Source organism: Mixophyes fleayi, chromosome 1, assembly GCF_038048845.1.
Source record: "Mixophyes fleayi isolate aMixFle1 chromosome 1, aMixFle1.hap1, whole genome shotgun sequence".
Lineage (NCBI taxonomy): Eukaryota > Metazoa > Chordata > Amphibia > Anura > Limnodynastidae > Mixophyes > Mixophyes fleayi.
In genome coordinates this window covers 171,239,823-171,252,690 of record NC_134402.1, presented here as the reverse complement: position 1 = coordinate 171,252,690, position 12,868 = coordinate 171,239,823, and the positions used below count along the sequence as shown (strand labels likewise).

Genomic DNA, 12,868 nt, shown 5'->3' with positions numbered 1-12,868 from the left:
AATGTTGCTGTTATTAGCAGCTCAGCTAAAGACCCTTTCATTGGATGAGACAAACATCATAATAATCACTTCAGTCTAAAACTCTTTAGCTTTGACATGTGAATTCATCTTTGTCTTTGTAGAATAGTGTTTTAAAAGCCTCTCTTAATCCAATACATCTTTGGTCGCACAGAAATGTGTGTGTTACAATTCTTCCCTGTCTAATTGCAATGGAAAAGACTTCCCAATCTGATGTCTGCCAGTTTCTGCATGTGTACAGTCATAACTGTAGTGTTCAATTTGTTCTACAACCCCATCCAGGACATAATTAGAAATTAATGAGCCTCCTATCAACATTTTGTAGGGGTCTCCACTCACGCAAAGTATTCCCCAGCTCCGCTCCATCACTAAGATTACACCAACCAGCTAAGGTGCAAAATTCTAAATTCCGGGCCCTGTAATAATTTGTCACTTGCAACAAACTGCATTATATTTCATCTGTTTTTTTGCGCCTCCCTTTGTCACAACATATCTTGTGCCCTGTGTCTTGGTGTTATACTTTTCTTGTTGAATTCCATTGTATAGTATGCTGTATTGTGCTATTTACTATGTTAGCTACATGTATTGTTGTATTTATTTTATGCTACTTTACACCTAGTTATTTTCTGACTTATGTATTACTATATGTATTTGTTTTGTATTGATGTACCCTTGCAGTATGTCACCTTAACACTGGGGCTGATGATGATGATTATATGCTTGTGTGCTCATGTTCACCTTACATTAGGTCTCTTCAGTTATCCCAATTAAAATAATATGCCTTCTTATTGAAATAAAATACCTTCCTATAGCCCTATATATTAAATAAAGTGCACCCAAATAACCATGCATTGCCTACTCCACCCCTTACTTTAATCTGCAGTCCCCTGTCACCTCACATGACCAATCATAGCTGTTTGCAGATGACTCCTTTCTTTAGCAATATTGATGATGCCAGCGTCTGTATGCTATAGTCATTAATGTCATAAGTCTGATCACTGGCTCCCTGTCTACTTGTCAAAATACTAATGTGAAGACTTTTGCTGATTTCAGAAACAGTGTTTGACAAAGGAACTAGTGATCGCACTAATTAAGAAAGACATACTGAAGAAAGGAGACACGCTGCAAATGGCAGTGGTTGTCATCAGATTGTTTAGTCAAATGAGCAGCTATGCGGCTGTACGGTGCTTTCCTGTTAGATATAAATTGAAATTCCATAGACTTTAAGTTCTATCGCAATCAAAACTTTCCCTGTCACTGTTCTCCAAAATTTATAAAAATGTGAGATTATGAACAAATTAAATGCATCAAATTATCAATATCATCTTTGCATCTGCAGTGACATCTCTTAACCATTCAGTCAGACATAAAAATAAAAAAATAAATGCCTTGTTCTTCAGCACGTTTCTTAAAGAGCTATAAGAAATATCTTTCAAAAATATCTGAATGGAGCACAAAACGATGTAATCTGTTTTTAAATTTGCTCTTTTCATTAATGTGAAAGTAAAAATGTTACGATCACATAATTAAGGGTTTTAAAGCCGAACTTTCCTCTAACATAGGGTTTGTCCTGCTCATAGTAAATATCTCTTGATGCGTTGTTGAATACTGGGACAATAAATATACAATGAATAGTAGTAGTATAACAAGAGTATTCTTTTATACTTTACTTGCTGTAATATCACTGGCCAAAATATCGCCAAAACTGGCGATATCACTCACAGCGTACTTGACGCCCGATTAGATCATTGCTGAAAATTTTGCCAGTTGCAGTCGGAAGATTACAGCTGTCACCATGTGTGAGCTATCACCTTCCTGCTGGACCAACTTCTGTGTTCCAAATCTGATCCCTTCGCTCGACCCACTGCTGAAATGTCAAATATTGTCCAATTTATCCATCCACACGTGTGGTCAAATTAAAAGTGACTTTCTTGCTAGGGTCTCATGCTGAGTAACAGCCTCAGTAAATTTGTGGCCAGCTGTGCAGACCAGCATGCTGTATGTTCTTTAGAGTAAGCAGGTTGGTACTTCTATATCTTGCATCACTCTGGAGCGAATTCATAAATACAAACTTGTGTTGTTACTTCCTAATGTCCCAGGTAACAGAAATGTTCTGTATAGGCTGCAGACTGGTGAACTCATACACAGGTGTAGGTCCAGATATATTACAGTGAGCATAGCTGCATAAGTACCACTTTAAATTTAGAAATTGTTAAAATGCGCTATTGTTGCCTGTGTTGAAGTGCTAATAAAATGTAATTGTTAACAAAGCTGCAGTGAAAATTCAGAGTAAAACTGAGTATTCTTCCTTCTTGCATTACGTATGAAAATGTCAGTTTTAAATTAAGTTGACCTGTAATGATCTCCACTGGTGAAACGGATGACTTACCTGGGAGAACTGAGACAAATGAAAATCCAACACAAAGTCAATGTTTGCTGATGAAAAGTTATATTTGATTGTTTGCATGTGATGTCATACAGAATATACATTAAAAACACTGTATTAGATTAAGATCATTCAGACATTTTTGTCACAGCCTCCCAAAGACACCGGAATAGCGCAGTATAGCAACCACTTAATTGAGGACCATGAAATGTTAAAATCCAATGTTCAACAAAGAAGGCATTACATTTTCAGCAAATGACTTTCTGTTGCAGGTTACTAATGAGCCTCCAAAAGGTCTCCGAGCTAATATCCGTCGCGCCTTTACAGAAATTACTCCCACGTTCTTTGAAGAACATTTACTTGGCAGGAAATGGAGGAAGGTTATTTTTGGAATTTGCTTTTTCCACGCCATCATTCAGGTGACCCTCATTTTACTGAGTAATCTAGTGGAACATGTATTGAAATATGTTAGCATCAATTATACCAAAGGTTAAATACTTCAGTTGAAAACTGCCGTCTTACATCCATGACATGTCGTTATTTTACCTTGAAGAAGTATAAGTAATATTAATGTTATTATGATGATTATTATTATGACTATTATTATTACTACTGTGACTATTATTACACTAATGCATCAATTATATTGAAAATATTATACCATTAAGGGAAGAAAATTGCACAAAAATGGAAATTTACATTCACTGTGGTAGCAACTATACCAACTTTAGATGATAAGGATATTTTATTTTGGTAAGTCATTGTATTACATTATATTAGAGGTAAGACGATACAGAACAAGTGCTTTTATTATGGCCACAGTTCTCTGTCTGTCTAATATCCTTATTATCTGCAGTAGGCAGATTTTATGTGACATATAATATATACATTGTAAGAGTGCTGATAATATTGAACAGTGAATAATAGTTTTTTCTAAACATCACTTTGTTGAAAATGTTCACTTTGAGTATACTGTATTACTATATATCCAGGTGATTACGAAATCAATTATATTCATATATAATATGAAAATGTATTTTTGAGAGACAGTGTGAGCCACATTCACATCTATACATGCGTTCAATGTATTAAAAATACATAAAAATGCACGTGTTTTTTGTTGCTTGATTGTTTTTTACATGTTGCACGCAAACAATTGACTCCTTCATGTCTTTATTGAACACTTGGATACAGCATTAATTGTCTTTGCTGGAAAGAAGTATCTGAAACTCTAGGTTAAACAGCTCATATGTTTGAACTTGGCTTGAAGTCAATGTACCCCATTAAATAAATAGTTTATAAAGCGATATCATTTCAGTAGGCGTTATGGGATGCTTGAATGTATAATGAAAATGGCCCCTCATGCAGTTTCACCCAATATTCCTTTTATAAATACCACTTGAAACTCCCCATGGGGTGCCACAATCTGCATGCTATTAGATGGTTATGGTTTTCTATGTATTTATTCAAATTGATTCAAAATCGCGTAGCAGTGCAGATAAACTCGGCATGTTTAAAGTACTACTTGGGAAAATGAGTTTGCTGAAGCAAGCTCTCTACCAGAGAATGAATTTGCCTGTGTTCAGTACAAATATTCACCACTAAATATTATTCTTGCCAATTACTTGTAGACCTAATTAAATTAATTGCACACTCAAAATGTGTATTTTCATATTCTTATAAGTAAATTTCTGTTATTTATATTACAACAATAACACTTTAGTTAATATTCTCCTCCTTGTTTAAGTAATTTAGAATCACTAAGCCTGATGTAGAGTTGGAAGCGTGTTACATCAAAAATGCAGTCGTCCCTAAAAATTAAGATAAGATATGGGTGACTCGGCCTACAGATATGTATGCTGGAGGAAGGTACGGATTAAGCTTATAACGCGGTAGTGTGGTGCCAGTCACCATTGTCAACTTGATGAGGATGACTGGCGTGTTAATGTGTATTTAAAAGAAGCTGTTTGCTGCTACCATCCTAAGCTATGAACCCTAGTGCTGGTAGCACGCTTTCTTAAAAACTCTATTTAAAAAACAAAAACACTTGCAAGGTACGTGGTAATCACCTGCAAAAGATACAGACATATGTGCGGCTGTCTCGTCCAATATATAGGTAGCAAGTACATGAACATGCTCTTGTGGTACTTGCCCTACGCTTGCCTGCCGTTTCCCTCAACCCTTCCACCTCTGAAAGCATACAAGGTACCGGTAGTTATTTAAGATGAACCTGAACCAACATAGAGACTTGTGCTTATACATTTTTTTTGTGTGCGTGTGCAGTATAAAAATGGGTGTTTTGCTTGAAAAACCCTACTTGTGTCCAACTCTACATGAGCCTTACTGTGTGTGCAAATCCACTGTGTTTCTAGAAGAGACTTGCCCAGCAGCTAGACCTCTCTTTATGATCTCTTTCTAGGCTATAACTATTATCTGCTACAGCTTCAAAGGGACTTATTGTGCAAAATGTTGGCCTCACAAAACAGCCTTTAGAAATGTATAGTTGATGGTTAAACATAGATGTCAATGAAATAATATTAATGGTAGAGCGCTTTTCAAACAAACCAGCATCACAATTTCTAAGTTTACCATACAAAGTCTTAGTAAAGTCTATAATGTGTATATTATATATTATTATATTATAAAGCCGTTCACTTGCAAAAACATAGAGCACGTTCACACCTGCATAAAAACATGTCTATTGTAAATATGTGTGTTATAAAACATATATACAACTAAACAGATATATACAGGAAAACACTCCTATGTTAGGTTCCATAAGCATCTGACAATGCAGTACAATGTAAAACACCAGTTTTTTAAAACTCTTCTTGGTAAAGTAGGATTTGTCCACTTACCATTTTGATTTTTTTTTAAATGTGCATATGGCTTTAAATATGCCCATCAACCCATTTACGCATACTCCATGTGCATTATGAATACACAGATTTAGGTTAAATCAATGTTTTTCATGCACATGTAAATGGAGTCATAGTAAAGAGAATGAAAGCCCCATAACATAAATCAATTTCTTGGTTCTATGTGTTTCACTGTATAAGAACTAGTAACTAGAGGTATTTTGGCGGCACCAGGACATATCCTCTAATTTATTAGAAAGGTACAAAAATATTAACATAACATAATATGTAAAGATAAAAATCCTACCTTTGGTCAAATACTTGTGTGCTGCTTTACTGGGGTATAAATAAGTTGTCCAATAATTTCATTTTAGGAGAGGAAAAAGTTTGGACCACTTGGATGGAACATCTGCTATGAATTTACTGACAGTGACAGAGAGTGTGCATTGCTTAATTTGAATCTGTACTGTCAGGAAGGGAAAATACCATGGGATGCACTTACCTACATAACAGGTAAGTGATATTCATCAAGAGGGATGTAACTAAAAGGTATAGGCTTCACTGCTAGCTAGGAACCCATATCTCTCCAATTTACTCCTTGGCTCTAGGTCAATGGCAAAGTTACAATGACCTACCACTAGTTTCTCTAGGCTAATAGCCAACACTATGGCACACTACACATTTCCTATTCCAGGTTCTACTGTATATATAAATACACTCCTTTTATTCTAAATTGCTGCTAATTCCAATTGCTGATTCTATAATTGAACAATAGTGAGGCCATCCAATCATAATGACCCAATTCCAGGATCACTCTCATCATGATTTAACAAAGTTGACCCGGTAGGCAGATAAGGAGTAGTTTCCTGTCAGAGAGGTGGAGATTGTGGACTGGAATCTTTCTTATGCAATATGTTGAAATGTATTACCTCCCCCTCCAGAGCTCCTGTAGGGCAATGCTGTCCAAAGGTCTGATGTAGAGTTGGATGCAATTTACACTTAAATCGTAAGTGCAAATTACATACCGTAATTCCATAGGGTTTCGAGTCATATGGATCTTTAGATCTGTGCAACTTAGAATACTATGCAAATTGCACAGACACACCTCACTATCTGTCTTACGGCCCGGTGTGCATGATACACTTGTATCAAGTGTATCAGTCACAGCGGCCCTCTATGTGCGGCTGCTTCCAACTCAGCATAGCATGTAAACAGCGTGAACGCCTTCACATTGCTAAGCTCACTCACTACGTCCCCTGTTCCGCCTCTCTAAGCACAGAGATCTGCAAGGGGGAGATTGCGTCCAACTCTACATGAGACCCTAAGTATCTACACGGAGAATGCCTCATATACATTTTATGGTATTACATATTTTTCTATAGTATTGTCTGCAAGCATGTTGTTACAGAGCCGTAACGAGGGTGGTGCGGGCGGTGCTGTCGCCCAGGGCGCAAGCCCAAGGGGGCGCAGCAGCCGCCCACTACCTGGCTCTCTACCTATAGACTTTTAGTTTCCTGCAGTGGAATGCATGTGCGTTCCACTGACAGGAAGTTCGGCATTTGGAACGTTGCGTTCCAAATGCCGAACTTCCTGTCAGTGGAACGCACATGCGTTCCACTGCGGGAAAGTAAAGGTGAGAAAATCTCTACCTTACACCAATGCTATGGCTCGCTCCTGAGCCGTTTGAACTGCCCTGATTGTTTGAATATACGCTGACATCTCCTTCCCTTCCCTTGCTGGGCAATTAGGGTGATTTATCGATGCAGATAAAAACCTTTAAACAACTTGCAATAAGTGTTTAATCTTTGTATCGGTAATGAATGCTTGTGTCTGAGCAAACACACCAGTAGGTGTAACCTCTCTGCCAGACTGATGGGATTGCTAGATGGACCGCAGGTGCTGAATTAAAGCAGGGCAAGGGGGCTGATTACTGGGTAGAGTCGTCCACTGGGTCATTTATACAAATGCTTTGACTATGGGGGGGTTTAGGTAACAGTGAACTGATTTTTGCAAAATAGGAGAAAAGAAGGGATATTCTTTTACAATTACAGAATTTAAAATACAATATATTTGGTATTAAGGGCTCTATTAGACATATTTGCTTTTTATTATATGCTGGGCATATGGGCTGTATTACCTGCTATGTATCAAGTTGTATTATATACAGGGGGTGGGTCTGTACTATATACCATTACATTGCAGGAGAATAACTTGCCAATCTCTCTCTTCTCCCTCTCTTCCCTCTCTCTCTCTCCCTTTCTCCTTACCCCCCAAATGTAAAATATTTCTGTAAGGCAAAGATGTATTCAAATATAAGTGAACAAAAAATAATGGACTGCTGTATGCAATTTTGGAGTCTGCAGGCATGTAACAGAATTCTTTCAGTAAAGTGCTAGCCACACCCCCATTAGGTTGGCCACACCCACTTGGCAAATGTCACTCCCACTTAGAGGCGGGGCGCCGATGCCCTGTCTCGCCCAGGGCACTAAAATGTCTAGTTACAGCACTGTGTTGCTATAAAACATGTTATGTATGTAGGGTGTCATAGGTTGTCATGGAAGGTGGGGCCATAAAACTCTGTTTAGAGTGGAAAATATGGCACAGGATCTCTGCATTGGGCAAAAGGGTAAAAGATGTGCATTAAAGTACTATAATCCCATGTCATACAATTGTAGGGTGTCTGTCTGGATCGGTAATCTGCATCTGTGCCACCGCTCCTAAAACTGTCTTTCCATATCCTGCTCAAAGCTGTTTTTAAATGAGTATACATAGGAAAAAAGCAAAAGCAATAAAGACGTACACACTAGTGAAACATGTCTAAACCACACTGCAAGTAACAAAGTGATACATTTATACAGCATCAGTGGTGAATTATATAAACCTACATAATTGTGTGCCTTTCCACTGATTTATATGTATTTGAACTCAACTGAGAGGAAGTTCCAGTTTACACTGATTTTAGAATATTGTATTCAGAGTTTGCAATTATATTACCTTTTTTAAGGTAATTTAAAAAAACTGATTTAATTATTCTACTGATTTATTAGTCTAAATATATAAACAGTTAATATTACTGTATCTATGTACTTTTTACTGTATCGCTGTATGCTTTTCACTTTCAACAATAATGACAGTTAAGGCTCATACCCCTTTCCAGACTTGAATAGGTTTGAGAAGAGTTCATTAATGTATCTAATAGCTGCATTACAGACATTCCTCTAAAACACCTTTATCGTTTACTGAGCATTAACAATTGTGAATGCTGCAGGCAATATTGAAATTGACTTAAAACCACTTATCAGAAGGTTTGTGTGTGCTGGGTACTTTGTTTCCATTAAGTCCCATTGTCAGAGACCTTTACTAGGCTGATTATACCGCCTTATACTGTAGTTTGGCCTTAGAGATGCTTTATTAAGGATACAGATAAAGTAGAAATGCATTATCTTTGCCACCTACAGAGTTGCAGCATTTTAGTATGAAAGTTGATATCTGACACGCTGAGAGTAAAGGAGTAACTTTGCATATGGGCAAAACCATGTTGCATATCTCACACAAGACACTGCAAAAACTTTAATTCATGCACACATCACCTCCCGCATTAACTATTGCAATCCCCTCCTTACTGGTCTTCCCAAAATCAGACTCAAACCGCTACAATCTATTTTGCATGCAGTGCTTAGATTGATTTTCCTTGCAAATTGTTCTTCCTCTGCTGAGCCACTCTGTCAATCTCTACATTGGTTGCCTGTATTTCAACAAATTCAATAAAAAACTCTTCTACTAAGATACAATGCCATCAACAAAAATGCACCGACGTACATCTCACTTGTCTCAAAATATCTCCCAGCTCGACACTCCATTCTGCACAAGATCTATGTCTCTCTTCCACTCTTATCATATCCTCCCATTACCGGTTACAGGACTCTTTTCGGGCTGCACCCATTTTGTGGAATTCCCTCCCTCGCACAGTAAGACTTTCCTCTAGTCTTCAAACCTTCACGCATTCTCTGAAAACTCACCTCTTCAGGCAAGCTTATAATATTCCTCAACCACCATCTTAATCTCCCTAGGTTTCCCTATTACCATCCTCTACACAGCTAACACAAGACAGCAACCCTCTGACAAACATTTCTGTGTGACTGATCATACAGTCCACTCAATACTTTATACTTTTATATTCTAGCTGATCCAATGTGCAATATGATGTAGCATATGCCCTTGGGTTTCAAACTCCTATTGTCCCATAGATTGTAAGCTTAGAGCAGGGCCCTCTTACCTCTCTGTCTGTATGTATTACCCAGTATTTTTTTTATTATTGTTTGTTCCCAATTGTAAAGCGCTACGGAATTTGCTGGTGCTATATAAATAAATGTTGATGGTGATGATGATGTTGCATTGGAGGGGGAAGTAAATTTAAAATGAGGGGACAGCTTTATAGTTGGGATAAAGCATGTCCTAGATCAACTTTCAATAAATTAAATGTAAATTTCAATGTAAAAATAAAGCTTTCAAGTATTTGTGTGCAACATGATAAAACAGACAGTCTTTTCCTTATGTGCAAATTGATAAACTACCTTGCACCCCTTGCATTGTACCACGGTTTGTCCCGGAGAACATTCGCTCCTTTTTTTGCTTTACTTTCCCTGATGACTCAGGCACGCTATGTTTATCTATCAGTCTCTGGCACAGTTCTGCGCCATATAGGACCTTTGGGTATAAGTGTGAATAGCGCATCTGTCGAGCTGTAAGAAATTGCCATTAAAAAGCATATGGAAGTAGAACTGAAGCATGATACTGTTTTACAGGGGATATAACATATGGAGGTAGAGTAACTGATGCATGGGACCAGAGATGTTTGAGAACAATTCTAAGAAGATTCTTTTCTCCAGAGACGCTTGAAGACAACTACCTTTATTCTAGTTCAGGTAACTAAAATGGATAATATATAGACGTTCAAATTGTCAACACAGTTACATATTTTTTGTAAAAATGTATAAAAAAAAATGGTGCTAATAGTTGTTATGGAAACACAGTGCCATCGAAGGGAAAAAAATGTTAGTAGCCACAACAGCTCTGTTTAATAAGCAAATCATTTAGGGTAGACACTGTACTGGAACAATAGATGGTCCAGGACCATGTAGCAAAAATTATAATAAAAAGGTAAAAGTAAGTTAATTTAACATAAAGCTGTTTTAGTGCTTTAGTGCTGACCTAGGGATGCATTTATCGGCCCTATGTGACAATACAGCTCTGACTCTTTTATCTATAAATACCTGATCCTGGTAACATCCACACAATGCAACGTTGGCTAATCTTGTATTGGTGGCATTATAGAACCCTTACTTACTTATTTACTTACTATTTGACTACTCCACACTGGTCGAAAGAGGGAGTCACGTGATTGGTTGTGGACTGTTCATATGGCACTCCCATTTAATCAGGTGCCTTCCATTTGGATAAGGAATATCCACTGCTTCAGCCAGGGGATGGTCTATTCTCTTTTAAGTGTGAAACCTCCAGGCTGGGTTTTCTGGAACTTCTAGCTCAGTACCTGACCTTCCAACATGGCCCATTTCACCTGGCTATGCTCCTGTTCTTCTAATGCAATAACTTGTGTTGATTTAATTTGTTGTGTTTTATGTGTTTATTGTTTTATTTGTATGCCAGAAATGTGTCCATAACCGCAAAGGAGGTATTTAAAGATATTAACAAACATAAGTTCAGGCATAACAGGTTTTGATTCTCACTTGGATCTTACGGACTGTTATGGTATGTGTGCTTTGCAAAAAGTCTAGCAGCTTGCATGCTTTCATTTCCTTTCCAGTATCCCCACGCCTACCCTTTTTCTGCCTTTGCTATATTACAGAAAATTGCCTGTACATTTATATTGATTTGTGGAAGTAAATAACAGCTTGTCCTTCAATGTCCTTTCATCCTCTGCTTCTATACTAAGATTTGTACATATGAGCAACTTTCAGGTACTTTCAGGTGCAGTGTGTTAATGCTTCTTTTAAACTTCTTTATCACCAACACTTGTACCTCAGTTTACTTACATTGACTCACTACTGAAACCATTGATGACTAGATATATTACAATATTGATATAGTACAATAATCAAACTGAGTGTTGTTGTTTTCTCCTTTATTAATGGAGCACAAAAATAACTTTGGTGTATTTATTAAAAGTTATGTCAAAGAACCTGGTCACATAGCAGTTGTGTCCCAGGATTGAATGTGAGCATCACATGATTGGTTCGCATACTACCTTGGGATGTCTTTTTCAGCCATGTATGCCCCACTGCCACAAAATTCGCTGGCCAATCAAAAAAAAATGCCTAATTGAATCTACTCTTTTGGCTAAATTGGCATTTAAAGGTGTTGCATCTATTTCATAATATCATTTGATGCTTCCCTGTAAAGGTAATGTGGAGCTTATTTGTGGAATCAAGGGCAACTTTTTAGGAATCAATGGTCTAGCCATGTTAAATGATCAGATGGTTGAGAATTGGTTGTCCTCTGGGCAGAGTTTGAAGGCCCCCCTGCTTCCCTAAGGGAGGGCCTTGAGAAATGTTCAGCGGTGGGAATCTATTGAAACTACTTAATCTTGGAGGTGGGATGAGAGTAGGGGTCTTCTGTAGCATTGAGGAGTTATTAAAGGCAGACCTTGGCTATGTACTTTCTTCCATCATTAACCTGGTTAGTCGTCTATGTGTTTTTTTTCCCTAAACCTGGGTCCATAAAGGGAAACTTTACAGCCCGTTACAACCTTCTTAAAACAGGGTCACATATCATACTAATATAATGGTTATTCTGTAACTTTAAAGAATTAATGAGGAATTTGAACCTCAGTGGATGCAAAGCAGTAATTTTGAGAGTTTCTGAACACTTTTTGAGATTAAATGTACATTAGAAAAGATATATTGTACAGTGGTTTGGATATCACCTTTTTATGGGATAAACCCTTTAATGTATAGAATGTTCTGAGTATCAAAGTGGGTGTGTTTGATGGGACAGGTAATATGGCTCAGACATTACGGGTAGAAACATCACATTCTGGATGCCCCATTGTATAGATCAAAGACTTTGCAACAGTTGTATGTAAATGCAACAGTTGTATGTCAATATGTGGAATCTAGAACCAGCAGGATATAATTTTGTATTAGAAAGCACTAATGAGGCCTCATGTTGAATAGTTATTTCATTCACAAAAAAGAATTTCTATGTGCGAAATAGGACTAAATAAATAATAGGTCACATGTAAAATCTCAGGTGTGAAGAAAGACTTTCTCGTCTATGTATGTATGTATAAATAGTAAATGTTATGCTCTTTACTGAGGACATAAAGTCACACTTTACAGTTGGAAAAATAGGAAATTAAATCTTTGATATATTTGAGCGAAATCATGATGTGGCTGGGGTAAGACTATGAATACGTAAGGCCAAATTCTGCCAGCGAACTGTTTCAAGATTTCGCAGTCAGATGTGGAACACGGAGTATATTTTGTGGAACACTTTTAAAAAATTTGCTCATCTCTCTACTCCAGCTTCAAAAGACATTTTTTTTTACAGTAAGAGGAGTAAAAATATGGACGCTACTCCCACAAGA

At 37.3% G+C, this 12,868-nt stretch overlaps 1 protein-coding gene across 1 annotated transcript in view; it reads left to right on the top strand.

Moving 5' to 3' along the window:
- DNAH6 (dynein axonemal heavy chain 6) overlaps window positions 1–12,868 on the top strand; it is a 218,960-nt gene that overhangs the window by 189,556 nt on the left and 16,536 nt on the right. The window contains exons 66-68 of the mRNA XM_075199102.1: window positions 2,677–2,823; window positions 5,637–5,775; window positions 10,068–10,187. Coding sequence (XP_075055203.1) covers window positions 2,677–2,823; window positions 5,637–5,775; window positions 10,068–10,187 — 406 coding nt within the window. The remainder of the gene's footprint in view (window positions 1–2,676; window positions 2,824–5,636; window positions 5,776–10,067; window positions 10,188–12,868) is intronic.